Source organism: Psittacula echo (assembly GCF_963264785.1).
Source record: "Psittacula echo genome assembly, chromosome: 16".
NCBI lineage: Eukaryota > Metazoa > Chordata > Aves > Psittaciformes > Psittacidae > Psittacula > Psittacula echo.
Genome location: NC_137752.1, coordinates 10,752,595 through 10,778,653, shown reverse-complemented (window position 1 = coordinate 10,778,653; position 26,059 = coordinate 10,752,595). Strand labels below are relative to the sequence as shown.

General features: G+C 60.6%; 5 protein-coding genes across 18 annotated transcripts in view; 3 read left to right on the top strand and 2 right to left on the bottom strand.

The window, feature by feature from the left end:
- ABCA2 (ATP binding cassette subfamily A member 2) overlaps positions 1-4,031 on the top strand; it is a 31,080-nt gene extending 27,049 nt beyond the window's left edge. For 7 of the 9 annotated variants that reach the window (XM_080630861.1, XM_080630858.1, XM_080630856.1 and 4 more), the window contains 11 exons: positions 20-152; positions 319-436; positions 547-725; positions 1,032-1,173; positions 1,510-1,644; positions 1,863-1,966; positions 2,188-2,280; positions 2,528-2,630; positions 2,784-2,921; positions 3,150-3,356; positions 3,579-4,031. In XM_080630861.1, coding sequence (XP_080486987.1) covers positions 20-152; positions 319-436; positions 547-725; positions 1,032-1,173; positions 1,510-1,644; positions 1,863-1,966; positions 2,188-2,280; positions 2,528-2,630; positions 2,784-2,921; positions 3,150-3,356; positions 3,579-3,614 — 1,388 coding nt within the window. In that variant the 3' untranslated portion in view covers positions 3,615-4,031. Of the gene's footprint in view, positions 1-19; positions 157-318; positions 437-546; positions 726-1,031; positions 1,174-1,509; positions 1,645-1,862; positions 1,967-2,187; positions 2,281-2,527; positions 2,631-2,783; positions 2,922-3,136; positions 3,357-3,578 lie in introns of those variants that run through there. The other 2 variants (XR_013958149.1, XM_080630860.1) reach the window with 2 other exon arrangements.
- A 1,719-nt stretch (positions 4,032-5,750) lies between these two features.
- On the top strand, positions 5,751-9,689 carry CLIC3 (chloride intracellular channel 3). The gene is made up of 5 exons (XM_080630870.1): positions 5,751-6,945; positions 7,673-7,798; positions 7,934-8,040; positions 8,282-8,457; positions 8,730-9,689. The coding sequence occupies exons 1-5, from the start codon at positions 6,794-6,796 to the stop codon at positions 8,889-8,891; spliced, it is 723 nt and encodes a 240-aa protein (XP_080486996.1). The 5' UTR covers positions 5,751-6,793; the 3' UTR covers positions 8,892-9,689.
- Positions 9,690-9,822: 133 nt separating this feature from the next.
- PAXX (PAXX non-homologous end joining factor) lies at positions 9,823-12,128 on the bottom strand (the record flags this gene model as incomplete). Of its 4 annotated transcripts, XM_080630865.1 has the most annotated exons (7): positions 9,823-10,129; positions 10,239-10,332; positions 10,802-10,873; positions 11,412-11,602; positions 11,671-11,705; positions 11,820-11,880; positions 11,968-12,128. In XM_080630865.1, the coding sequence occupies 7 exons, from the start codon at positions 12,051-12,053 to the stop codon at positions 10,090-10,092; spliced, it is 579 nt and encodes a 192-aa protein (XP_080486991.1). In that variant the 3' UTR covers positions 9,823-10,089. The 4 variants fall into 4 exon arrangements, 3 of the variants coding, with proteins under 3 accessions (XP_080486991.1, XP_080486990.1, XP_080486989.1); XM_080630864.1 differs by lacking the exon at positions 11,820-11,880 and having other exon boundaries at positions 10,239-10,336; positions 11,412-11,705; positions 11,968-12,124; XM_080630863.1 differs by lacking the exon at positions 11,820-11,880 and having other exon boundaries at positions 11,412-11,705; positions 11,968-12,124.
- Positions 11,711-13,761, top strand: TMEM141 (transmembrane protein 141). Of its 3 annotated transcripts, none has more exons than XM_080630868.1 (5): positions 12,110-12,176; positions 12,261-12,327; positions 12,429-12,512; positions 13,150-13,275; positions 13,445-13,761. In XM_080630868.1, exons 1-5 carry the CDS (start codon positions 12,123-12,125, stop codon positions 13,522-13,524), a joined length of 411 nt encoding a protein of 136 aa, XP_080486994.1. In that variant the 5' UTR covers positions 12,110-12,122; the 3' UTR covers positions 13,525-13,761. The 3 variants fall into 3 exon arrangements, with proteins under 3 accessions (XP_080486995.1, XP_080486994.1, XP_080486993.1); XM_080630867.1 differs by having other exon boundaries at positions 13,144-13,275; positions 13,445-13,752; XM_080630869.1 differs by lacking the exon at positions 12,110-12,176 and adding an exon at positions 11,711-11,727 and having other exon boundaries at positions 12,261-12,512; positions 13,115-13,275; positions 13,445-13,760.
- Positions 13,762-15,585: 1,824 nt separating this feature from the next.
- On the bottom strand, positions 15,586-25,796 carry ENTPD2 (ectonucleoside triphosphate diphosphohydrolase 2; the record flags this gene model as incomplete). Its single annotated transcript, XM_080630862.1, has 9 exons — positions 15,586-15,787; positions 16,369-16,503; positions 16,756-16,875; positions 17,061-17,327; positions 17,709-17,936; positions 18,037-18,196; positions 18,807-18,957; positions 19,472-19,589; positions 25,686-25,796. 9 exons carry the CDS (start codon positions 25,794-25,796, stop codon positions 15,587-15,589), a joined length of 1,491 nt encoding a protein of 496 aa, XP_080486988.1. The 3' UTR covers position 15,586.
- Between the last annotated feature and the right edge of the window lie 263 nt (positions 25,797-26,059).

Below are 26,059 nucleotides of genomic sequence, written 5' to 3'. Positions count from 1 at the left end.
TCCTCTTCCTCCCACTCAGGGCAGTTTGATAAAATGAAATCGCCCTTTGAATGGGACATTGTGACGCGGGGGCTCGTTGCCATGACAATCGAAGGCTTTGTCGGCTTCTTCATCACCATCATGTGCCAGTACAACTTCTTCCGGAAATCCCAGTGAGTGTGGCTGGGCACTGGGTGCAGGCTGGGGGGACACCCATGGGAAGTGCTTTGCTGTCAGGGCCCCTTAGCTCCAGGCTGCCCCTCCTGTGGGTGCAAGCTGGGAGCAGGGATTCTGGTCAGCAGCTCCCATGCACTCATCCCCATGCGTGCCCTCCTGCAGGCGGTTGCCTGTCTCCACCAAACCAATTGAGGACGACATCGACGTGGCCAACGAGCGGCACCGTGTCCTGCGTGGCGATGCTGACAACGACATGCTGAAGATTGAGAACCTCACCAAGGTGCAGCCATGGTGGGGGATGTGCCAGGGCTGCAAGGAGACACCTCGGAGCCCTGGGGCTGGGGTACAGGTGTCTCCGGGTGGGCTGAGTCCCCATCCCCTGCCCCACAGGTGTACAAGTCCCGCAAGATCGGGCGCATCCTGGCTGTGGACCGGCTGTGTGTTGGTGTGCGGCCCGGGGAGTGCTTTGGGCTGCTGGGTGTCAATGGAGCGGGCAAGACCACCACCTTCAAGATGCTGACAGGGGACGAGAGCACCACTGGTGGAGAGGCCTTCATTAATGGGCACAGGTTGGGCAGCATGAGCTGGGTGGGAGGTGGGCACTGCCTGCTGTCCTGAGGATGAGGTGGGGTCTCCTGGGATAAAAAAGTGTGAGTCTGCCCATGTGGCTCTTCGGGAAGCTGCAGCCATGTCCTGCTGGGCTGACCATCATCTGGGAGGTGGCAAGTGACACCAGCTCTCAGCCCAGGCTTCCTCTTGTGGGTTACCTGGTAGAAGATGCTCCAGTATAAAGGCATGTGAAAGTGGGGGTGAGCAATGGGGTGCTCCTGAAAAGCAATTTCTTCTCCCCACGGCCTCTTCCTTCTCTCCTGTAGCATCCTGAAAGAGCTCCTGCAGGTCCAGCAGAGCTTGGGCTATTGCCCCCAGTTCGATGCACTCTTTGACGAGCTGACAGCCCAGGAGCACCTCGAGCTGTACACTCGCCTGCGTGGCATTCCCTGGAAGGATGAGGAGCGGGTAGGAGCCTGGGTGGGCGACATGGGCTGGTGCTACGCCATGAGGATGGCATCTCACCAGCCTCCATCAGGGACCTGAGCCAGTGCTGGTGCCCTCATGGCAGAGCCGTCCTGGTGGTGCACGCACGTGGGGTACTGGGGTGGGCACACACGCTTGCAGGTCCCTGCTGACACTCGTGGCTGTGCTGGGGGCTCCATGGGGCTCCCCTGGCTGGCACATGGCTTGTGGTCCCCTTGGCTGCTGGCCTGTGCCATGGAGCTCAACTGTGGAACCACTGCCAGCTCTGCCAGCCCCGTGGCCTTGGCAAGGGGATGGCAGCAACCCCCGTGCTTGCAGGTGGTCAAGTGGGCCCTGAAGAAGCTGGAGCTGACCAAGTATGCCGACAAACCTGCCAGCACCTACAGCGGGGGCAACAAGAGGAAGCTGTCCACAGCTATCGCACTGATCGGATACCCAGCCTTCATCTTCCTGGTGCGCCCTGGCCTCCAACACCCTGCCCATGGGATCCTCCTCCCACCCACCGCCTGTCCCTGGGGTTGGCACTACACAGGGTGGAGAAATGCCCCTGGGTGGGAGCTGCCTGCCCCCAGCTCCACCACATATGTCCTGGGGTGTGGGATGGTGTGACAGGAGGGAAAGGGCAGGGTACCAGGGGCTGGCATGTTTTGAGGATGCTGTCTGTCCCCCAGGACGAACCCACTACGGGGATGGACCCCAAGGCACGGCGCTTCCTCTGGAACCTCATCCTGGATGTCATCAAAACGGGGCGCTCCGTGGTGCTCACATCTCACAGGTTCAGGGAGCTTCAGACTGGGCCTGTGGTGCCTCTGGGCACCTGGGTGCTGTGGGGGGGGGAGGTCTCTGGACCTTTGGGCAGGCAGCAGATTGAACCTGGGGCACCCTCTCGCCTTCTGCTATCCCTGTTGGTGGAGCCACAGCACTGGGGTAAAGGTGTGGGGAGTCCCCTACTGTGTGTCCCCATGTCACCCTGCTGAAGCCTGCTTTGTCTCCTAGCATGGAGGAGTGCGAGGCACTCTGCACCCGCCTGGCCATCATGGTGAATGGGCGGCTCAAGTGTCTTGGCAGCATCCAGCACCTGAAGAACCGGTAAGAGCCCAGTGGGTATTCACGTGCACTTTGGGCAGGGGGTAGTGGTGTGGCACCCATGGTGAGATGTCAGCGTGTATGCAAGCGCTGCTTTGAGGGTGGGCAGGGGATGAGCTCACTGGAGCATCCTGGCACTGTCCTCATGGGTGCAGTAGCTGCCAGGGAGCATTGTCCTCTTCCATGGGGTCCTTCCCCACCGAGGTGCAGGTGGTGGTGGGTCCTCACGGGGTCCCTTGTCCCTGTGCAGGTTCGGTGATGGCTACATGATCACCGTGCGCACCAAGTCCAGCCTTAATGTCAAGGAGGTGGTGAGGTTCTTCAACCGCAACTTCCCTGAGGCTGTTCTCAAGGTGAGCTCCCTGTGATGGTGGTGCAGTCCCCTGCCAGCCCCTGCCTCAGGGCACAAGCAGCTGTCATCCTCCAAGGGATACCTCTGTGGGACCCCTGCAGGGGACAGGAGGGGTCAGGGAGCGAGGGCTCAGGTGTCACCTCATGTCCCACAGGAGCGGCACCACACCAAGGTCCAGTACCAGCTGAAGTCGGACCAGATCTCACTGGCGCAGGTCTTCAGCAAGATGGAGCAGGTGGTGGACGTGCTGGGCATTGAAGACTATTCCGTCAGCCAGACCACGCTGGACAATGTGAGACCAGGGATGGCGCAGGCTGCTGGATGTGTGTCACCAGGGAGGGTGGCCATGCCCAATGGGGTGCCTGTGCCAGAGTGCCTGGCAGGAACTGCCTTTGGGATGGGAGGTGGAGCTAGGTGGGAGCATGTGGTGGCCACAGCCCATGGGATGCTCTGGGGCCTGTCTCCAGTGGCACGGATGGTAGGTGAGGGGTGGCCCTAACTCTTCAGGCCCTGCCCCCAGGTATTTGTGAATTTTGCCAAGAAGCAAAGCGACAACCTGGAGCAGCAGGAGACGAGCCCAAGCTGCGCCTTGCAGTCACCCCTGGAGCGTGTGCTGAGCTTGCTGCGCCCTCGGGCTGCCCCCACTGAGCTGCGGGCCCTCGTGGTGGAAGAGCAGGAGGACCTGGAGACGGACGACGAAGGCCTCATCAGCTTTGAGGAGGAGAGGGTGAGGAGAGGTTGCCCCAGATGTGGGTGTCCCTGATCCCAGCTGTGTCCCTGGCGCTGGGCACCAGAAATGGGTGCTGCAGCACCAGGCCTCATCTGGGGGTGGGGCCAGGGATGGACCCTAGTGGGGTCTCCGGGGGGCAGGTGATCCCCAGCAGCACCGGGTGTTCTGGGCAGAGCAAGCAGTCCCCAGCCAGCCCCTAAGCCCGCTCCATGCCCTCAGGCTCAGCTCTCCTTCAACACGGACACTCTGTGCTGAGACCCCGGCGCAGCCACGTCCCCCAGCTGTGAAGCCACCGAACCCTTTCAGCCTCTCCCCTCTCTGCCCTGCTGAGCGGAGCTGTCGTGTCTGGAGGCATGTGCCATGGTGCATGGACCCCACGAGCCAACGCAGTCACATGGTCCCCTTCAGCTCTGGGGCAGTGTCACAGCGTGGTGCCAGGGCCACCGGCTCACCCACCCAGCACGTGCCGTGGATGGAGACTGTGAAGAGGACATGTGTCAGTGCCAGTGCCACCGGCACTGCCTGCTGTGTGGCAAAGACGAGGCCCATGAGCAGCGCCTCGTCTTTGTACCCACTCCTTGGACCCTGGCTGCAGGGACACCCCCCAGCACTGTCACCACCCCAGGCCTAGCCCCAGCAAGGCCGGAGGAAGGATATGGCTTTTGCCTTGTTTCCATTGTTCCTGGCTTGGCACTTGCCCTTGGGTAGCTTGCAGTCCAGTACCAGGGCTCTGGTCCTTCACCCCAGCTTGATTTCTGTCACCAGTGGGGTGGCATCAGTGATCTCCCGCTTGCCTGAGACAGGGCTTCCCCACTGGAAGTCTTGCCACATATGCACTGGGCATTTGGCCCCATCCCGGGGCCAGGCAGGGGGCACGTGGTACGGCAGGGGGGTATTTCACAGGGTATTTCACATGCTGGCACCAGCTGTTTCCCCCTCTGCCCCCAACCACGTCCTTCTTCCGAGAGCCACTCACCCTGCCTCCTGCTACCCCACCACAGGGCACTGCTACGGTGGTGGCATGTTGTGCCCCCCTCCTTCTCCCCTTTGCCAGTCATAGCATAGTTGTTCTGCCCTGTGCAGGAGACACCTGCATTGGTTTCTTATTGTTGGGACATGGGTGGGACTGGGAGAAGGGTTGCTGCACCCAAGGATGGCTTTAGAAGCTGGGAGTGGCGTGGCCTTGGGGTAGAAGGACAAGACAGCACAGCTTGGGGTGGGTGCAGTGCCTGGGCTGGTGGGGGGACGATGGACTGTGGCAGCAGGGCTGTCAGTGCCCCTCCTTTCTGCAGAGGGTCCTGCTGCCTTGTCACCCACAGGGACCATGCCTGGCAGCACCCCCAGCCTGCAGTGACCTGCAGCTGTGCCCAGAGGTGGGGTGATGGCCAGACCCATGACACAGACCCCAGCCACCCACCCCTGCATGCCCCATGTTCTGCAGCAGCCGGGGGGCCTGTGAGCAGTTCCCCTCTGTTCCAGGAGCACCTGGACCTGGCTGCCCTTTCTGCCTCCTGGCACAGGCTCAGCAGGAAGCCCGGGGCTGGCTCCTGCCATGGGCAGCACCTGGTGCCAGCGCTGGCCCCACTCGGTCACAGGAGCAGGGACAGCCCCTCCGTTGTCCCTGTGCCCCATGTCCCCTCCAGTCCTGTATGCCACCTGCTCTAGATTGTGATACAAAATACAGTATTTTCAATAGGGGAACCCGGGGGGAGATGAGCTCTATTTTCAGATTTTTCAGACCATATTTTTTTTACGGCATACAGGACAGGCGCTGGCGGGGCGTGGGGGTGGTGCTGCGCACGCGCTGCCTTCCCTGGGGCACCCTGGGGATGAGCCAGCTTGGGGTCAGCCCTTTGCCACCAGGGCAAGAAGGGATGGTGTCACCTTCGGGTCCCAGCTGACCTCAGTGGTGGCACCCCGAGGTAGCGCCGTGCTCTGGCCAGGGCTTTGTGCCTGCCCCGCTGCCAGGTTCCAGGTGGGCGCTGGCACTGAGGGTGTGGAACATCCCCTAAACCCTCCCAATGCAGAGCTCCCCCCACCCTGTGCGTGCCACTGTCCCCGTGCCCCATGGCTTTCGGTGGTCAATGGAGATGCAACCTGGGTAGCCATGGTGGCACAAACCCCACTGGGGGCACGGTGGCGGTGGGGTGGGAGCAGGGGTAGGGGTGGTTGCTGCCTTAACACTATTTGCTTGGTTGAGTTTGGCCTCGCCTCTGTCTTGCCTCCCTTGGCACGTCCTTGGCCACCAGCCGCGGGCACAGTGCCGGTGCCATGCAGGGCATGGGGTGAGGACACCTTGGAGGAGCCTGTACATTGCTAACAAAAGAAACAACGAGAGATTAAATGTGAAAAATAATGATCATTTTAAATAAAAGAAAAATAACTGGACCCAACAAGCGTGTGTGGGTGCTGATGGACAGGGGCACCAGGCTGAGTGCTGGAGCGGGCAAGGGCTGGGGTGTGGGGGGGTGTGTAACAGTGCACATGCATGGGCAAGAGCCTGCAATTGGCAAAGGGAGCTGGGCCCCACACCGGGCTGCACCCAGCACTTGGCATCTCCGGGGTGGATGGTGGAGCTGGCTGGGGGCACAGGCAGGAGCCGCCCATGCGGGACTGGGGCTGGGCCCCATGGCAGGGCGGCCCTGGGTGCCGTGGGGCCAGGCATGGGTGGGAGCAGGTGCACCCTGGGGAGGAATGTGGGCTGGCAGCAGGCACAGCCCTTGGGTGCTCACGGCACCGCCACCACTCAGCCAGGAGCCACCACCCAGCATGGCCGAGAAACCCCAAATCCAGCTCTTCGTTAAGGTGAGAGGGTTCAGGGGGACCTGGAGTGCCCCAGGCTGGTGGGCACCTCTGGCAGGACCTCAGGCGCTGCTGGGCTGGCTTGGCTGTGCTGCCTCTGCCCACTCCAGCATTCATGTAGTGCCATGGACAGCAGCGGGCAGCTCAGGGCTCTTCCCCAGCACACAGCGTAACGCTGCCTGTGGGCAGCGAGGGCTCTGCTGCTCAGCCTGGGGTTCTGGGCTGGGATAGCCCCCCCACGCCAGCCCCCCCCCACTGCCCAGCCACTGCAGCATCCCCTGCACCTGCCCGGCCCTTTCCGCCTCCACTCGGGCAGGGCAGCTTGCCTGGCTGCACCGAGCAGGATGGGCCTGCCTGGGCTCACACCCGGGAGCGATGGGGCCACCAGCATCACCATCACCTCTCTCCAGCATGGTCCCCACCATGCTGGGCTCTCCCCTGCCACAGCTGCCCCAGGCCCCGTCTTCCTCAGCACCGGGGGGCTGGGGTCCTCATGTCCCCCAGTGAGCCAGGGCCAGCACCCCCTGTGCCACGGAGGCTGATGGGGTGAGGCAGCAAGGCCCCAGGAGCTGGGAAGTGCTGGTGCCCTGCACAGTACAGCCGATGCCAGTGCTGCTCAGCTGCCTGTAGCCATGCTGGGCGAAGGGGCCATTGAGCTCTCCCTTTGCCCACAGGCAAGTGAGGATGGGGAGAGCGTGGGCCACTGCCCCTTCTGCCAGCGGCTCTTCATGGTGCTGCTGCTCAAAGGGGTGCCCTTCACCCTCACCACCGTGGATGTGAAGAGGTGAGTGATGCCTCCTCCCAAGGGGCTGCCAGCCCTGGGGTCACAGGCAGGGTGGGCAGACTTGCCCTGGCACAGTGATGGGAGATGGTAGGTCCTCAGCACCTTGGGAAGGGTGCGAAGGATGGGCACTGTGGGACCCATGGTGACTGTTGTACATTCCCCCCTCCCCCCCACTGTCTGAGGGAGGTTTGTGGGCTTCTTCAAGGGCTGAGCTGCAATAGGCACATGCTGAGGAGATGCAGCCTGGGAGCACCACCTCATCCCTTTGCCCAGGACACACATGTGGTGCTCTGCAGAACCTGAAGAACTCATGAGGAACGGCTGAGGGACCTGGGGGGTTCAGTCTGGAGAAGAGAAGGCTCAGGGGGGACTTGATCGCTCCCTACAACTGCCTGACAGGAGGATGGAGCCAGGAGGGGCTGGGCTCTGCTCCCAAGGAACAAGGGATGGGACAAGAGGAACCGGCCTCAAGCTGCACCAGGGCAGGTTTAGATGGAGCTGAGGAACAATTCCTGCCCCAGAGGGTGCTCAGGCATTGGAACAGGCTGCCCAGGGCAGAGCTGCAGTCACCGTCCCTGCAAGTGTTCACACAAGGTGGAGATGAAGTCCTCAGTGCCATGGGTTAGTGGTGGCCTTGGCAGTGCTGGGAACGGGTGGATTTGAGTTCAGAGGTCTTTCCCAGCCAGGTTGATTCTGTGGTTCTATGATCTGTCCCCATCTCCTGCAGGGCACCGGACGTGCTGAAGGACTTTGCGCCGGGGGCCCAGCTGCCCGTTTTACTCTACAACGGGGAGCCAAAGACTGATACTGTCACCATCGAGGACTTCCTGGAGGACAAGTTGGGCCCGCCCATGTCAGTGGTGGCTGCTGCCCTGACAGGGGTTCAGGGGCCAGAGAAGGGCAGGACAGGCTGAGGGGGCGCAGCAGACAGCACATGAGCTCCCGCTGGCTCCTGCTGCCACCCTCAGTTGTGCCTATGTCCCTGCAGGTTTCCCAGCCTGATCCCGCAGTACAGGGAGTCCAGCCTGGCAGGGAATGACATCTTCCACAAGTTCTCCACCTACATCAAGAACCCAGTGCCTGCTCAGGATCAGGGTGAGCCGCTGGGTGGGGGACGGATACCTCATGCAACCTCTCGGGTGGCACCACTCTAGAGCCCCATCGGGTCACCCTGAGCCATTGCAGCCCTCCCGTGCCTCAGCTGGGGCTCCAGGCGCTGTCGCTCCCCATGCAGCTCAGTGTGGCTGGGCCCACGCGCGGAGCTGCACACGCAGCTGGGCGTGCGGCAGGAGCTGCAGCACAGCTGAGGGGCCCTGATGCTGCCACCCCTCTGCAGCACTGCAGCGGAACCTGCTGCGGGCCCTGCTGAACTTGGAGGAGTTCCTGAGTGCCCCCCTGGAGCACGAGCTGGCCCATGAGCCCCACCTCCGGGCCTCCCGACGCCGCTTCCTCGACGGGGACCAGCTCACCTTGGCAGACTGCAACCTGCTGCCCAAGCTGAACATCGTACAGGTGAGTGCTGGCACCTCAGCACCGTGCCCGGCTCCTCTCCCTGGCTCCCCAGTGCTGCCCCTTGGTGCCTGCAGCAACCCCTGTTCACTCACCAACCCCTGTACCACCTCCACGTCCTACATGAGACTCCTCATCCTATGTAGTCTCAGGGATGTCCCCTGGCCCCCTGCCACCCTCCTGCTTGTAAGTACCAGCCCCTGGCCATGGGGCCCTCCTTGGCACACCCTGGGCATGCAGTGCTGGACAGTGGCTCACCCTGCTCCTGCCCGCAGGTCGTGTGCCAGCACTACCGGCGCTTTGGGATCCCCAAGGACCTGCGGTGCGTGTGGCGGTACCTCAACAGTGCCAGGGAAACCAAGGAGTTCAGATACAGCTGCCCCAGCAGCGAGGAGATTGTACAAGCCTATCGCTCCGTGGTGCGGTCACTGCAGTGAGCACTCGCCCTGGTCCTGCTGTGACCATCACGGTCCTGCCTGCATGCACTGGGGAGGGCAGTGAGCACAAGCTGTGCGCTGGCACCCACACTCCCTCAGCTGGCACCCCTATCCGAGGTGCTGGCAGCTATCTGCACTGCACTGCACCCGCAAATGCATTCTCACCTCTTGTGTCACACTCCCAGCCCAGCCAGCACCCCCTCAACCTGCACTGCGGTTCCTCAAACATTGTAATGGGTACAACGGGGCCACAGCCACAGGCACCATCTGTACCAAAGCTGGGTGGTGCTGAGGACAAGGGCAGCAGCTGGGGAGGAAAAGCTGCCCAGAGCAGAGGGCTGTGGGGCAGAGAGGGCAGCGGGCATCCCTGCAGCCTCCCCTGGAGGCACAGGATGCCACCTGCCAGTCAGTGACCCGCAGCATGTTCCTCCCAAGCAGCTGCACCAGTGAGGGGAACCAGCACAGCCATGGCACAGCCCTGGGAATGTGGGGGGAACATGGCATGGGTGGAGGACACGGCAGGGCCCCCTCCCCTGGGCAAGGGGAGCGGAGGGCACTGTGCCCCCAGAACGTTTCATTAGGAAACTCTCAGGAGCAGATGTGGGAGAGGGATGGGGGTGAGGCAGGGCAAGTCCAAGCCATGTATCAGAGCTCCTGGAAATCAATAAAGGCTTTGCAAGTGAGACAAGTGTGTCAGGAGTGACCAGCCTCAGCAGCTCTCACCCCTCACAGGACTTTCCACCTGATTCCCAGCACATAGCGGGGCCTGGGCCCATTCTCCCAGCTCTCCTGGGGAATCTCCAGCCACTCACCCACCAGCTCACTGGCACAAAGCTGTCAGGAAGGTGAACTCTGAGCCCCTGGCTCTCCAAGGTCAGTTGAAATTGGCCACAGGATTCCCAAGCAAAGGAAAGGCAAAATGGACCACCCATGTTGTCCTGGTCCCCCGAGACCAGCTGGCTAAACCTGTCTTTACTGGCAATAAGTTAAGCACAGGCAATCTTTTAGTTACATGGCGATATAAAAAATCTTTAAAAACCCCACAAATTCATGGCAAGCAAGGTGGGAAGGTGGCCCCTGCCAGCAGGGAAAAAAGCCGGCCCTCTGGGTCCTGCTGGTCCATCCATCTCCTCAGGTGCAAGTGAAACCTCCACCTGCTAGAGCCGCAGTTGGCTAGGCTCTGGTAGGGCAGCACAGGTCAGGAGTCCTCAAAGTCTACTCCAGACGGTGCCTTCTTGCTAGAAGGAGACGGAGGGAGCATCACACACCTTGCTCCCATGCAGTTACAGAGCAGAGTCCATGGGACCTCTACACAGCCCATTCGCAGCACTTGGCCCCAGCACTCACCTTTTAAAGCCAGGATTAATGAGAGACTCCCCTGGGATCTTCCTCCTGGCTGGCAAAGCAGAGCCAGCACCCCTGTTCTTCCCAGGCTTGGGGTCTGCCTCATTGAGGGACAGGCAGGACAGGGATTACAAAGAGTCAGCCAGTTGCTCTGGCAGTCCTGCAAATCCCTCTATGCCCAGGGTGAGTGCCCAGCAGCCCAGCCTGGCAGGCCCAGAATCCACGGTGAGCAAGGAATGGACAAGCCTGGCCTTCTCTCCCAAAGGAGCAGGGAGATATGGGCCTGCCACAGCCTCCAGCCTGGAGGAGCAGCGAAGCCTGATCTCCTCCTGGATGCTACCAGGCAACCTGCCTCGTGAGGCCTGGCACCTGGCCTGAGCACAGCACATCCCAGACACCCACGAGACACCATGCTGAGCCCTGGCCTCTTCTGTGCCAGAACAAGCCACAGTCAAGGGGGCTCAAAGTGTCCTAGAGAGCACATGGACACAGAAACAACAGCCTCCTAGGGAAGAGAAGACAAATAAACAGCAGGACAGGGGAAGTGTCCCCTGGCAACTGCCTACCTGGCAGGAACTGCCGCTGGTTCTGAGCTGTATTCTTCTCAGGGCTGCAAGAAGTTGTTAGTGTCTCCACCACTGTTGAGACAAGAACCAGAGGCAGAGCTTGTGACCATACACACACTCTAATGCAGCAAGCAGCACCCCAGGCCTTCCCTGCAAGTTCCCTCTCCTCTATGGCCAAACTGAGCCATATTCTCCTCCCAGAACTCTCACCCAGGCTGCCAAAGCCCCAAGATCTTCCTAGACCCCTAAAACAGAGACCTCTGTAAGGTGAATCCCCCCTCCCTGATGATGGGGCCACGGAAACAAGGTTGTGTTTCTGCACAGGGACACAGGTCCCACACAGGAGCCCTTCCACTCGAGGTGATGAAATGCAAATCCTGGCCAGCTTTGGGAACTGGGCAGCCAACGAGGAAGAAGGCAGCAGCATCACCTCTACTGCCTCCTGGTCAGTCCATGGGAGGAGAAACCACCTGGGGTGATGCCAGAGAGGCCCAGAGCTGATCTGGATCCCTCGGGGCACCTCTGGGTGGGGGGATAATGCCATGAAGGCTGCACGGAGCTGCCCACTCCCCTCGCGCCTTTACCCCGATTCAAATCGGGCCGCACGTACCGCTGAGGCGTCTCTCCAGGCTCTCGATGCGCCCCGCCATGCCGAACAGCAGCGCCCGCAGCTGGCTCCTCGCCTCCCCGGCGGGCAGCGGGCAGAGCTCCAGGCCCGAGCACGGAGCGTCCCCCTGCAGCCGCAGCGTGCCCGGGCCCTCCCCTGGGCTCAACGAGGCCGCGCCGCGCCCCAGGGCCTCCCTGCGCGGGCGATCCGGGGTCAGCGGGGCCCGGAACCGGGGCCGGTTCCCCCGCGCTGCCGCACGCACCTGAGCTTCGCGCCGTGCTCCTCCGGCTCGCACCGCTGCACGGGAGAAGGAGGGCAGGTACCGAAACCGCTTGGCCCTGGCCCGGCCCCGGCCCCCAGCCCCGGTATTCGGCCCCAGCCCCGGTACCCAGCCCCAGCCCCGGTACGTACGCAGCCCAGCGACGGGCGGGCGCCGAGCGCCCCAGCCCACACCTCCAGCGCATCGGTCACGCTGCGGAGAGAGCGGCTCAGGTTGCGCCGGGGCTCCCCAGCCTCCGCGCGGCCCCGGCCCCAGTCCCACTCCCGGCCCCGCACTCACTAGACGCTGCCGCCGGGCCGGCAGTAGCACAGGTACCGGCACGACCCGGCCTGCAGCCGGTGGAAGGGGCCTGCCGGCTCCGCCATGGCGGTCGCGCCGGAAGAGGCGGGCGCATCCGTGCGGGCCGTACCTGCCGCGCAGCCGCCAGCCCGGCCATGGTGACGCTGGGGCTGCGGCGGGTGGAGGATGAGGTGGCCGCCAAGCACCCGGTGCGCTGCGGGGCTGGGGGGGAAGGGGAAAGGGGGGAACAAGGGAACGGGTGTCCGTGCCCCGCGCTGAGCTTGTCCCCGCAGGCGCTGCAGCAGTACGCGGCCTGCCAGTCCCACGCCTTCCTGAAGGGCATCGGCACCTTCCTGGCAGGTAACGGCCCAGCTCCTCCAGGAGCTGCGGGCAGCGGGGGGAGGCAGCGGCCCGGGCCGGGCTATGGCCGGTAAGAGCGCCCCACCCCTGGGTTTCTGCAGGCAGCGGGGCCGCCTTTGCAGTGCAGAAGCTGGTGAACAGGAAGGTGCCGTACAGCCTCCAGTGGAGCTTGCTGCTGGCCGGCGGTGAGTGTCCTGCCCCGGGGGCTGGTGGCAGCAGGGACGGTGCCGTGTTGCAGGCAGAGGAGCTGCTTGTCCATAGCTTGGGGGATTCTCTCCCCTGGCTCATCCCTCCTCCATGTAGCCCTGGGGGGTGAGGTGCGGCCTACAGGCAGCTGCACCTTGCATGCCAATAGGTGCTTTCATAGGATTATGGAATAGTTTAGTTTGGAAAGGACCTTAAAGCTCATCCAGCTCCAACCCCTGCCACAGGCAGGGACACCTTCCACTGGAGCAGCTTGCTCCAAGCCCCTGTGTCCAACCTGGCCTTGAACACTGCCAGGGATGGGGCAGCCACAGCTTCTCTGGGCACCCTGTGCCAGCGCCTCAGCACCCTCACAGGGAAGAGCTTCTGCCTAAGAGCTCATCTCAGTCTCCCCTCGGGCAGGTTCAAGCCATTCCCCTTGGCCTGTCCCTACAGGCCCTTGTCCCAAGCCCCTCTCCAGGTTTCCTGCAGCCCCTTTAGGCACTGGAGCTGCTCTCAGGTCTCCCCTTCAGGAGCCTTCTCTTCCCCAGGCTGAGCAAGCTCAATTCTCACCACTGCTCTTAGCAGATGCCCTTGCTATTAGCTTTTTCAGGAGCATCTTGGTCTCTTCAGCTGCAGGGTCCCTCGCCAGCTACGTGGTAACCAGAGCTGAGACACAGAAATGCTCCGACTTCTGGATTTACCTGGAGACAGGCAAGTTCCCACAAGAGCTCGCCATGGCTGGTGGGGTGTCTCAGCCTTCAGGTATGTTCACATCCCTCTCTGCTTCCTTCCCTGGGCTTGTCATGCCTGGTTCTTCCCTGCTGTTCCTGCCTCATAATTAAGCTGGTGACTGTCATTGCCAAAATCCCTGTGTAAGTCCCACAGTGGCACCCTGCAGCTGAAGGATGGGAGCTTGTTCTTTCTGTTGCAGAAGATCTGCCTAGTCCGGAGGACAGAGGGAGTGCGGCACCCCTGGCGAGGAAGAATAAGTATGGGGACATTGTGGAATAGCTGGTAGAGCCCAGATCACCATGCCTGTGTCCTGCTTCAGCCTCTCCTGCCCTCCCTGCCTGCTGTGCCTGTGCTGCCTGTGAGACTGGTGGGTCTGTGCCGTTTCCCCACACCTCAGATGGGTTGATCGTGCAGTGAGAGCGTGGTAGAGGCACCACGGGGATTGCTGCCTCCCAGGTGGCCTCTGAACATCACATGTGCGGAATGCAATAAAAGTCGAGAGCTGAAAGCGCTTGTGGACGGTGGGACAGGAGGAGCTGGGGTGCAGTCCCTGAGCCTCGCCACGGGAGGGAGTTCCTGTGCTGGGGAGATGGAGGGCCCGGGGGGAAAGCTTGGTTTGAGCTCTCAGAACATCATCTGAACTGGAATCACATTTGCTCTGTGCAGAGAGATGGGGAGCAGCCAACAGAACAGCTAAAAGCAAAGTGGCTGCAGGGGGCGGGTGTGCTGAGCCACAGCGTAGCTGGAGCAGGGAAGGGTGTTGGTGGAGCAGAGCCCTGGAGCAGAGGTCGTGCCAGGAAACCATAGTTCTGTTGAAGCTGCTCCTCTCCCAGGGTGTATGGAGACACACAGAGGGCTGGAGGGTCACTCCAGATGGGGTAGACAAGTCGGGACCGGGCCTGTGCTGGCAGTTGGATACCTGGTGGCTCTGAGCTGCCAACAACTACATGAACGGAATTGCCAATGCTGCAGGCTACTCTCCTGCTCTGCCTGGGTACCAGAACCAGTCTCTGGGAGCAGAGGTTCTCTATGTGTTCTCCGTGTGTGGAGTGAGCACAGCAGTGAGTGCACAGGACAGTCAGCTTGAGTGCTGCCTGCTCATGTCTTTGGGCCTTCTAGGCTGATTAAAACTCTTCCGCCTCCTCTTGGTCCCAAGTCTGGAGTGAGGTTTCAAGCCCACCTCAGTCTGTCTTCAGGCTGGTAAAGCATGTGAAGCCATGGTGGTGTCTCAGCACTGGGCAGGCTGCAAAGGAATGAGACCTTCAGGCAGAGCGTGACTTGTGGCTGTGTCCATGTAGACCCCGTAAGTGGCTCTACCCCTGTGGGACAGCCAGGCTTGACCAGCCTGTTGCTGATCATGAGCCACAGAGCCATAGGAGTGGTTAAAAGATGTATTTCTGATTATAAAAAAAACCCCAACCAAACAAACCCAGACCTGCCTGTTTGCATGTCCCTGTCCTTGCTCAATTGGAAATGAAGGCGTGTCCTCCCAGCTGCCTGGGGAGGGGTGATGCAGGCATCAAATCCTAAAGCAGAGCAAAGCCCCACTCCCACAGTGAGCCTATCACCTCTGCACTGGTGTGGCCTTAACCAGGGAGCCACGGGGACTTTTTGTGCCATCGCCTGGGAATGGAGGAGGCTCTGGCTATGGCCAGAGGCAAATCTGGGTTAGGAACCACAGGAATGGGGAAGGCATCATGGAGCTGCTGAAGTGGGACCTGAGAAGCTGCCTGCGCCCCATGTCTGGTTGTTGCTAAGCCGCTATCCAAAGCCTGTGTGCTGAGACCAGTGAAAGTCTAGGCCAAGATGTGACCCTCAGAAAGGTCAGTGGGATTTGTGTGTCATCCAGAAAGACAGCATGGGCTCTGGGTGATTCCCAGAGCTCTCAGGAAGCAGGGCTTGTGCTCCAGGGACAGGCTAGAGAGGTCAGCTATAAGGACTAGTGTAAGTAATGTTCCCCACCCACACCCTGCACATGAAAATAAATCCTACTATTGTCTTGACTTGCTGACCCAGTTCAGCCCAGGTCTGGTGGCAGGAAGATGCCCCAGGTCTGAATGTCCAAATCCCGAGTCTGCTCTGGGGTCCGTCCCTGAGTAGCACTGGGAAGCCCTTAAGACATTGTCCTGCCAGGCCAGCAGTCCTTTTCTGTCCCTCTCTTTATGCAGCTTGAAAGCAAAGGGAGGGCATGAAGGGGCAGCTTTCCTTCTGGGACAGGCAGCATCAGGCATGGGAGCAGGACATCTCTGAGCACTTGCTGCATCCCAAGTGTTCAGGCCATGGAGACTCCAGCAGGAAGGACAGTGCAGGGCCCTGCAGGCAAGGCCCCCTGACAAGGCCATTATATTGTGCCAGACTTGCTGCGCCGGAGCAGGCAGACGGCGGTCACCAGAGATGTCAGGGTGGTGACCACAAAGAGCAGGATGAGGATAACCCAGTAGTTGTACAGCATGCTTTTGTGGGACGAGGGCTTCTCCGCTGGGATCATGTTGGTGAGGTTCAGCATGTAGCCTAGGGCCCAGCCGATGGAGGTATCTCCTGCCTGTTGGAAGAGCATGGTGTGGTCACCACCCCACTCAACCCATCTCCACAAGTCTCACGAGACCTTCCAAGGACCACCTCAGTGTCAGCCCAATGGAGGAGATGGGTGTGGGGGAATTCAGCACCCTGAGCCCTCGCTTGCCCATAGGTCCAGTCAGCCCAAGGATGAAGTATTGACCATCCTGTGCTGAGCTGGGCTCAACCACTGGGAACAGGATCTGATCTGCTCAGGCTGGTGCTGATCTTGCTGACCATCCTGTGGCTCAGGAAGGTGTCAGAGGTGGGATTCTGCCCTGAGATAACTTCCCAGCAAGCCTGAGCAAAGAGTTGTTTGCAGTGGCTTTTGTCTAGAGGGCCAAGGAGGGACTGGAGGACCTTACTCCACGACCAGTCAGCTTAGCTCAGTTTTTTTCACCTCCCAAAAGATCCACCCAGACCCCGACAGTCCCATCCTGTCCCTGCTTCCTGAGATCTTCCCTCACACTGCTTGGCTCTTTCTTGGTGTGGGACTCTCCTGCAGAACTTTCTGGCCTGACTCCAAGCAGATACCATGGGATGGGGATGTGCTCTGGCATTACCCACCTTCTTCCGGAAGGCGATGTTGGGGAAGGAATGGTTATTGAAGTTGTAGCCTTTGGTGGTGAGCAAATAAACAAATGTTGTGACGGCGCAGTAATCTGGCAGCCTATTCTCCAGCTTGGGGGCTTTCTGGAGCAGCTGGATGGGACGCATGGAGGGAGAAAGTAAAAGAGTCAAGCCAGCAGGGTTCAGGCTTTGTTTCTGTGGCCTGAAGCACCTGTCTGGCCAAGGCACTGCACATACCCACCTGAGGCACTTCTGGGCCTATCACCTATCCCCCTATTCCATGGGTGCCAGGACACCCAGCTCCCTCCAAGGGCTGCTCTCAGTTCCTGGGTGATGTCCCACATGAAGCAGCCCTCTCCACCCTACCATGCCAAGGGAGCCCACCTCGCTCCAGTTGGTGGCACAGATCATCTCAGCAGCATCCTTTAGGTCACTGGGCAAGAGCACAGGTCTCCCCATCACTGTCTGGATGAAGTCCACTGTGTAGAAGAAGGCAGAGAAGGCCTGATGGAGGAAAGGAGACAACTGTGGGACAGGCTGGGAGCAAACCTTCTTGCCACCAACAGCCACTACGGTGTGGTAGGCACCAGCGACTGCCCTTGCAGAGCTGGGGGTTTGGCTTTGCTGCTGCATGATGCTGAGAGGCTGGGGAGACCTGGGCCACAATCCCATTCCATGCCAGGACTTACGATGAAGTTTCCTGAAACCTCTGGCTGGAAAATGCCATCAAAGGAGCAGCGGGAGAAGGAGCAGGAGGTGAAGTCAAAGAGCTTGTTGACGTGCAGAGCACAGAGGCTCCCGTTCCCAGTGCCGACCACAGTGACGGTGGTGTCAAGGGCAAGGCTTGGTCTCTCCTTCTCCGTGCAGGGGCTGTCATAGACACTGCTCAGCGACAGGCTCTTGTGGTAGCCCGTGGGCCAGCAGGGATGTGAAACAGTGGCTTGGTATCTCTCAGCCTGCCAGAGAAGCGACATGAGATATGTGAAATGAGCTGTAGCCCTGACAGCCCCAGCACTGCTGCCTCCATTCCCTGCCAGGAGACGCAGAGGGGACAGGGCAGCAGGATGCAGAACTGGCAGTTGCCACAAGCATCTCAAGATGACTTAGGATGTCTTGGCTCTGGCCGAGGGGTGCAATACGTTATGGAGAAGGTGGGAGGAAGCCTTGGGACCATGAGAGAGGGTTGCGGGCAAAAACCTAGATATGGCTGGGAAGGAGGTGCAGCTGGCCCTGTGAGGCTGTCCTAGACCCAGGGCTGAGGGCACCCTTGTATAAACACCAGGGTGAGGGGGCAATGTGGATGACAGACAGCATCCTCATTGAGCACATGCTGGTACCTGGAGGAGCTTTGAAAGCAGCCTCTTGAGGACTTGGTCTCTTCCATAGCAGAGGAAGCTGTGGGTGTACACTTTGTACGTCTGGCCGTACAGCTTCAGCATCACCTCATTTCTGGGGTCTTCAATGGTGTCCCTGGTTTCAAAGGTGATCTGTGTGGAAGCCCCCCCAAAGTCCATTGCCCCCAGGGTCTTCTTCTGGGGCTGGATCCATTCCCCAAGCCATCCACGCTGAGCAAGGGAGACAAGAGTGGGCATAATGATGTGATGAGCTATAGGACCACCCAGCCAGCACAGCCACCACCGCTGGGTGCCACGATTCCCTGCCCACCTTGATGAAGTTCTCCAGGAGGTAGTTTGCGGTGACCCAGCCAAAGACCCCTTCTTCCTCCCCAGACAGGATCTTTGAGCCCCGGAAATCAAAGGGGTATGACTTCAGTGTGGTCGCCACGGCACCGAGGACGGTGTCCGAGGCCTGCTGGCTTGAGATGCTGTGGAGCAGGCAGAGTGGAGGGCTGGGCTGAGTGCTGCGAGCACAGCCCCCGCTGCCCACACAGCCCTTGGGTCCCAGCCTCACCATGGCACTGGGGCAGGAGGGAGGTGGGTTCTCACCCAGGTACCCATAGGGATGTCCCCAAAAGCCCCAGCTAATTCGCCTTCTTTCTGCTGGAGGAGGCAGGGACAGGGATGGGGTGTCCTCCCTCCTCCTGAGCCAGATCCCGTGGCTGGGCAAGGGGGGACACAACTACCTCCTCTCCATTTTTTTGGGGGGTAATTAGTTTCATTGCATCCCATCAGGCTGCAAAGGGTCCAGGGGGCCTTCCCTCCCAGCTAGCTGCAAAGACTGGATGGGTTATCCCAGTGCTGGTCCCACTACAGCCACTTTTCAGTTAGGGATGTGCTGGCTGAGGACTGCAGAGCATCTCCTTCTCTGAGGGGCAGGAAGACCTCTGTGAGGGACACACAGCTGGGCAGCTGGGAAGGTGAGGAGCTTTGTCTAGCAAAGGGGTTCCCTCAGAGCTGTTCTTCACCATCTCTCACGCCTGGGTGAGGAGGTGCAGGGTGTCATGGCAGAACCCCCGGGCAGCATAGGGCACTCACTGGAGCAGGCGCATGCCGGCTGTGGCACCCAGGTAGAGCGGGGTGCCCACGTGCTTCTCCTTGGGCACATCTCTCAGGGCCTGGTTCAGGCATTGCACTAAGCTTGTCCCGGCAGCTGGAGGATTGGAGCTGTAGCTGGAGATGCCAGGACCTGTGGAGAATAAACAGCATTGCTCCCTGCGGACGGTGGGGAAATGCTCCATGGGCAGCTTTGCCTCCCCCAGGCTGGGAGGCCCTCCCAGGCACAGCCTGCTCCAGAGGCAGGTGCTCCAGGTTTCTGTGGGTATGGAGCCATCCAGAGTCCAGTACATCTCCCTGCTCATGCTGCGTCCCCCTGGCAGACAGCCTGGGAAAGGTTGCTTAAATGGAGAGTGGAAAACCATCCCTCGCTCCTCACTGGTCTAGGCAGGGAGCTGAAATGTTTCCTGGCAGTTCAGTGTATGCCAGGAAAAGACAAACCACAGGCGTGCACTGCAAGCCTTGGGGGAGATGGCAGAGGTCTGGGGAACAGAGCTGGACTCCTAAGACACCTCCCTGTGCTGGTGGATGCACGGGGAGGCAGCTGGGCATGGCAGAGCATTGACACCACCGTGGGGCCCTGCCTGCTGGGGATGGGACACACCGTGCCACCAGCCACTGGCCCGGGGGACCAGGACAGCCCTTACCCTCCACGTCGCACATGCTGTGCTCGCTGACCACCCCGGTGTCGTTCTCCTTGTCTGCAGGCCACTTGTAGACGAACATGGCCGTGTGGGAGGACCCAGCGTCCAGCACGATGCCATACTGCAGGGGGGAAGCAGTGGGTCAGGCCTGGAGGCAGCACCCCCCTGGTGCTCCAGATCATCCGAGGGAAGGCGCCGGGGCTCAATGACCCACCACAGCCTGTGCCCTGGCCGGCATCTGCCGGAGCGTTGTCTGGCAAACGCAAGCACTGCTCAGCTCAGTGCGGGCATGGCCTTGCCCTGACCAGGCATGGGCCCTACCAGGATGGGGCTGGGAACAGCCGGGGATACTGGACGTCTTGGAATGCTGCTTGGCACAGGACTGGGACTTTGACTTTCGGAGCATGGGAACCCCCTCACCTTCTTGAGCACCTGCTGCCTGCTCCCAACACCCCACGGCACCGCTCCTGGCCAGCGGGCAGCCACAGGCATCTACAGGCATCCATGGGCACCCACAGGTGCCCACAGACATTCACAGGCACCCACAGACACCCATGGCTAACACAGGGATCCATGGACAGCCCACAGGGATCCATGAGCATCCACGGGCATCCACAGGCATCCACAGGCATTCACGGGCTGCCAGAGGCATCCACTGGCACCCATGGCCATCCACAGGCAGTCATGGGCAGTCACGCTGAGCTGTGCGGGCAGGTCCCTGCGCCGGGGGAACACCTGGGAGTGTCGCCTCGGGATGCAGCAATCCAAAGATGGTCAGCCCGGCACCTCGTCCCTCCTGCCCTTGTATGGCTCGGCCATTCTCTGGCTATAAATAACCGGCTCCCTCCTGCCAAGCCATGGTTCCTGCTCCCGGGAGGGGCTGCCCTGTGCCGCCTGCACCCCCTGCGCTCAGGGTTGCTGCTCTGGGAGGAGGGGGTGAGGTGGGATCCAGCTGAGCAGCTCTGGGGTGAAACCACTTCAGGTTTGGACCTGGCCTGTACAAAGGCTCTGCCTGCTGCCTGCCTCGCCCAGACTCTGGGATCCACCTCGGCCCTGCCTGGTGGCTGCTTCTGGTCCCATCCCTGTCCCCATCCATGTTCCCACAGAGCCTAGGTGGCTGCAGGTTTGGGTTTTGGTCCGCAGAAATAAATTTTCAGGGCACGGGCCTGTGCTCCCTGCTTACAGGCAACTCTCATTCCCACGTGAAGCCATGGCCCCACACCAGCAGCACCCCCAGCTTCCCCAGGGAACCATTTCCAATGGGTGAAACCCCTGCAGCCTCCTCCAGCTCCTATTAACCATCAGAGGCTTCCCACACGTCCTGGGACAAAAGGCACTAGCCAGCGGAGAATCCACACACTGGTGTGTGGGGAGCAGCTACGGGTGACTGAACCCTGCAGAGAGGAGGAAGGGGCCTCTACAGCCCCCCCCCCCCGCTGCTTCTCTGAAGCACAGCACTGGGGAGCAGGACCCTCAGATTGGGCCATTTCTGGGCCTGGTGCTGGGGCCAGTTGCTCTAAGCAGCCTCTGGGGGGTCTCGGCCCCCTCCTCTGCCCAGCAGAACATGGACCATGGGCCAGGCACCCCCTGAGTGTGCCCCCAATCCCTCCTCACCACAGTACCCTCTGCCTCACCCAGCCCATGCCCCCCCTGCACCCCCGCATGGGCGTCAGCCACCAAGCACAAGTACTAGAGGACACTGAGGCTGCACCAGTGAAGCTGCCTGTCCCAGGGACACCCACGCGCATGTCCCCACTAGCTCCGACCCCATGATCCTCTTGACATGTCCCCTTTAGTGTCCCAGTGCTTGCAAGTGGGTGCTGGCATCCCCAGGAAGGGTCCAACCCCAGCAGACCCCCCCCGTCCACCTCTGCCACACGTGTGCCCACAAACCCTGAGCCACCATGCAGATGTCTTTGGTGTCCTCATGGCACAGCACCACCCCAGACATCACCTGGAGTGACATGAGCATCAGCAGGACAACACCACTGTCCTCAAAGGGAAAGCATTGACAGGTCACTCCCAGACCTGAGGCTGAGCATGGCCAGGATCCAGGGAGCTGCATCTAATCCCAAGATGATGGGGGAGGACAGGACCTGCAGCCCTTGGAGGGGGACTAAACTCAAAACTGGAGATGGGGGTGCATACAGGGTTGCAGGGGTTAAGAAATGCTGGAGCAGGAGGCAGTGAGGATGACCCGCAGTGCCCGGGACACAGTGCCACACACCAGGAATAGGGACAGTCCAGGAGGAGCAGTGCTGGGGATACATATGTGCATGGATGCATGTGTGTGTGCATGGGGTGTGCATGCTTGTAGATGCCTGCATGGAGATGTGTGTGTGCATGGACCTATGGCATGTGCATATCTCATCTCATGCACTTGTGGGATGTGCATGGCTCACCACCATGAGGGTGCTGAGGCGCTGGCCCAGGGTGCCCAGAGAAGCTGTGGCTGCCCCATCCCTGGCAGTGTTCAAGGCCAGGTTGGACACAGGGGCTTGGAGCAAGCTGCTCCAGTGGAAGGGGTCCCTGCCCGTGGCAGGGGTTGGAGCTGGAGGAGCTTTAAGGTGCCTTCAACACAAACCAGACTGGGATTCTGTCATCATATGTTATACACGTGTGTGCAAATTTCAGTGTGGAGGTGTGTGTGCAGGGTGCATGGGTGAGCTGTACATGCATGTAGGCATGCTGACATGTCTGCATGCACGAGTGTGCTGGTGTCTGTGTGTACGTGCATATAGGTGGTGTGCACTGTGCAGACATGCGTGTGGGTGTGTGTGCTTGGGGCAGCCGTGCTGCCTGCTCAGCCCCTGCAGCCGAGCACATGGGGCTGTATCTGCCCACCCCAGTTGTGTTGGGGTGACAGTGACAGCACTGGGGCTGGCATCAGCACCAGCTGACCCATGCGGGCGTATCCCATTGCCCTTCGCGGCAGCGCTTGTGGGTCAGGGTGGGGGTCTCTGCTTTCAGACCCTCTGCACAGGCAGACCCCATCGCTGCCAAATGTGGAGCAGCAGCCCCAGGCCTCAGCACGGGATGGTCCTTGAGACCCCTCACCGCCATTAGCCTGGCCCCAGCTCCATGGTGTGCTCCATGGTGTGCTCCATGGCGTGCTCCATGGTGTGCTCCATGGCATGCTCCATGGCGTGCTCCACAGGGTGCTCCATGGGGTGCTTCATGGTGTACTCCGTGGTTACTACAGCATGAAAGGAGCCACTGTGGCCTCATGGCACCCCCCTGCACCCCCTCCCAGGGCACAGGTCTCTACATCCCAGGCCATCACCCTCCCCAGCAGTGCTGGGGTGATGGGCAGGGCAGGAAGGCAAGTGCACACATGTGGGGTATGGAGAGGCTGAGGCAGACCTGGAAGTTCCCTAGGGATGAACAAGAAGTCCCATCTCCTCCTCTAGACCCAAGAGTGCACAGATGCCTCCAGCACCCACATGGGAATCAGGGGTGAGTCACCCACAGCAGCCTCTGTCCCTGCCCCAGCCCCCTTCCCAGCCCCTGTCCCTGCCTCAGCCATTGTGCCCAGGCACTGGAGCAGTGGCTTCAGGTGCTGCAGAACATGTGGCTGTGTTGCAGAAGCCATGGCCAAGCTTGGGCCCTCAGCCAAATGGGGGGCACAGACAGGTCCCAGGATGGACAAACCTGGCTGAAAGTCCATCTCATGAGTGATCTGCAGTGTAAGCACTGCCCTCAGCTCTTCAGCAGAGGTGTCCTGCACCTGCCAAGGAGTGGGCTAGAGATGGGGGCTGGAGGGACACAAGGATGCCCTGACATGCTCTCGCACCAGTGCCTGGCTCTTGCCATCCCTCTCATCCACCCCACACGCTCAGCTGCCAGCATTCTGGGGCTTGGCAGGTCCTCAAACATGTTCATGGCCCTGGCCCCAGCCTGCAGGACAGTCCCCAACCCCAGCACCTCCTGCTGGCACAGGGATGTGAGATTTTCCTAACAACAGGACCCCTGACCAGGCCCTGGTGATGCTGCAGGGCTGGGGGACACGGGTGGACCTGGCATGGCCCCACATCAGGACAGTGTCCCTGAGTCAGCCCAAGCCCTGCGGGCTCTGCCCCACCACAGCATTGCTCAGGCCAGCCCCAGACTTGGCTGCTCATTCCCAAAGCCCCTGCAGAGGGGATGCTGGGGGAGGTGATGTCCCCAAAGGCTACAGGGCAGCGAGGTCCCAGGTAGGGCTCTGGATTCCTGATAAGTCCATGGCTCTGGCCAGAAGCATCCCACACCCCAGGGCAGGAGGTGGGGCTGGACGCTGGGAGCTGCCCAACTTGCTGCAGCCTGGCTGCATGTCCGTGTCCTGTGGCTGTGCCTGAGCTTCCAGCCCCCACCACCCAATAGCTCTCTGAGCTGCCCCACAGTGCAGAGAGGGCCCAGCCCTGCCCACAGCATCTCAACTCCCTTGAGGGTGGTGAGACCCACAGGGAGCCCCAGGTCTGCGGTGGTTTCATTCCTGCCGAGGAGCTGCAGCTCCCCTGGGACAGCCCAGTGCATTTTGTAATGGCCAGTGAAAAGATATGCCAAAAGAAGGAAAAACAAGGGTTGCCAATAGAAGGCACCAGCTCTCAGCCATCAGGTAGCAGTGCCCTAAGCCCCACTGCAGACCCACAAGGGAAGGGGAACACTGTGCTCCTGGGATCAATCTCTCTGGCAGCAGGATAACTAATTCAGGGTATTATAGGGCTATATTCCAAGCAAAAGGAACTGGAAAGGGAAGATTGGAGCCATAGCTGAGCAGTGAACAGTGCTGTCATCCAACAGCTGCTGTTAACATGCACCAAGACAGCAAGGACCATGTCTTGCCCAGGAGGATAGGGATGATGTGCCCCACAGCAGGACCAACCTTCTCTAAATCGTGTCAACATATTTTGGGCTGAGTTAGGCTAAGACAAAGATTTGCATCCCCAAAGCAGCCCTGAGTTTTGTACAGAAGCAAACCTCTTTGTGCCTGCCGAGTGTTAGGCCCATGGGAACAGGCACTGCAGGACACTGGTGCCGACCTGAGCTGGACTTCGTTTGTGCTTGACACATCCAGGAACAGTGCAAGCCCCCAAGTCCCTGAGTTGGGCCAGGACGCATCTGAGTGCTTGGGGTTGCTCAGCCCCACAGTGCAGGGCTGCCTGTGGACTGGAGAGTGCATCCATCCAGAGAGAGAAAAACCACAGAAAAGGACAAAAATTAAATATCTGGGAATGCATCTGGCTAAATGCATTCCAGATTGGAACTGGGAGGAGAAATGCATTTAGAAATGCATTTGGCTAAAGCTCCAGCTTGGAACCAGGAGGAAAAAAAACTTCCCAGGCTGAACCAAGTGCTGCACATATGGCTCACAGGATGGATCTGTCTAATTCCCCCACATCCAAAGAGACAAAATCCATTTTGAAACCAGCCCAAGAGGCCCCAGCACATGGCAATGGGTCGCCATGAAAGGTGACACAGGGGAAGAGTTCATCATTGCTAGTTATACCAACAGCAGCAAGCATCTTGGCTAAGGCAGCTCGTTTTCCTAACCTAATCTTCATTACATCTGACAAACCCAGAGCAAAGGCAGCACATCTGGCATTTGGGCTGGCTCTGAAAGTTTCCAAGCAAATTGCTTGGGATGAGAAAAAGGGGGTTTTTGATGAACCATTTTTCAGGACAAAAGCCTCTTCCCCACGGAATAGCTTGGTCTGTCACTGAAACAAATCACCACCGTTTTAAAACAAAAGACTTGGGCCGCAAAGGAGTCAACTGGGGGACTTGGCCAATGAGAGATTCTTTGGGAGCTTCTTTCAGCATCTGAATTTAGAATGAGAAAGAAAACGGAGCAGCTCGTTTTCACAGGGAAGCACATGTCTCATCTGGCAGCGCTGGCTCAGGCGATGTAGCCGGAGCCCAGGGGCGATGCTGGGTGTGTGAGGTGCCCTTCCCGCAGATGCCGACAAGGCTGCTCGGGGCTGGGGCCCATCCCGACACGCCACCCCCAGAGTCCTCTCTGCAGGCTCAGGTCTGAGGTGCTGGGGATGTGCGGTCGGGTGCCCCCGCCACCCCCGCCCGCAGCTTGGGGATCCCCTCGGCCAGCGCTGGGGACCCCGCTGGCTGCCGGCGCCGCTCCCGTACCGCGCATCCGCACATCTGGTGCCCGCTGCGGCTGTCCCAGTCCCCGGCAGCGGCGCTCCCCCATGCCCGGTCCCCGCTCCGTACCGGCCCTGCTCACCTTGAAGCCGGGCGGGCCCCGCGTGTCCCCGGAGCCGAGGCAGAGCAGGAGGATGCCCAGGAGGCAGCCGAGGGCGAGCAGCAGCAGGACGGCGGCTACCCGGCGGGCCATGGCGGGGCAGGTGAGCGGCTCCGCGGTGGCTGCGGCGGCTGCGGCGGCTCCTGCTGCTCCTCCTCCTCCTCGCCCGCCTCTCCCGGCTGAGTCACCGCCGCTGCGGCCCCCCCGGGCGGGTCAGCGGGCTGCGGGTCCCGCGGCTGCCCCGACACCGGGATCGTTTCCGTCCAGCAACCCCGCCTCGGGCATCGCCCCTCGGGATCAGCCCCATCCACCCCCCTGGGCATGGTCCTTGACTCAGAACTCAGCCCCGGCCCCAC

Excerpts from the sequence above, each read along its gene's own strand:
- CLIC3 (XM_080630870.1), top strand. The coding sequence starts at position 6,794 with ATGCTGGGCGAAGGGGCCATTGAGCTCTCCCTTTGCCCACAGGCAAGT. Across the intron at positions 6,946-7,672 it reads ACCACCGTGGATGTGAAGAG|GGCACCGGACGTGCTGAAGG; the intron begins GTGAGTGATGCC and ends CATCTCCTGCAG. Across the intron at positions 8,458-8,729 it reads CCAAGCTGAACATCGTACAG|GTCGTGTGCCAGCACTACCG; the intron begins GTGAGTGCTGGC and ends TCCTGCCCGCAG.
- TMEM141 (XM_080630867.1), top strand. The coding sequence starts at position 12,123 with ATGGTGACGCTGGGGCTGCGGCGGGTGGAGGATGAGGTGGCCGCCAAG. Across the intron at positions 12,177-12,260 it reads AGGTGGCCGCCAAGCACCCG|GCGCTGCAGCAGTACGCGGC; the intron begins GTGCGCTGCGGG and ends TTGTCCCCGCAG. Across the intron at positions 12,328-12,428 it reads CATCGGCACCTTCCTGGCAG|GCAGCGGGGCCGCCTTTGCA; the intron begins GTAACGGCCCAG and ends GGGTTTCTGCAG.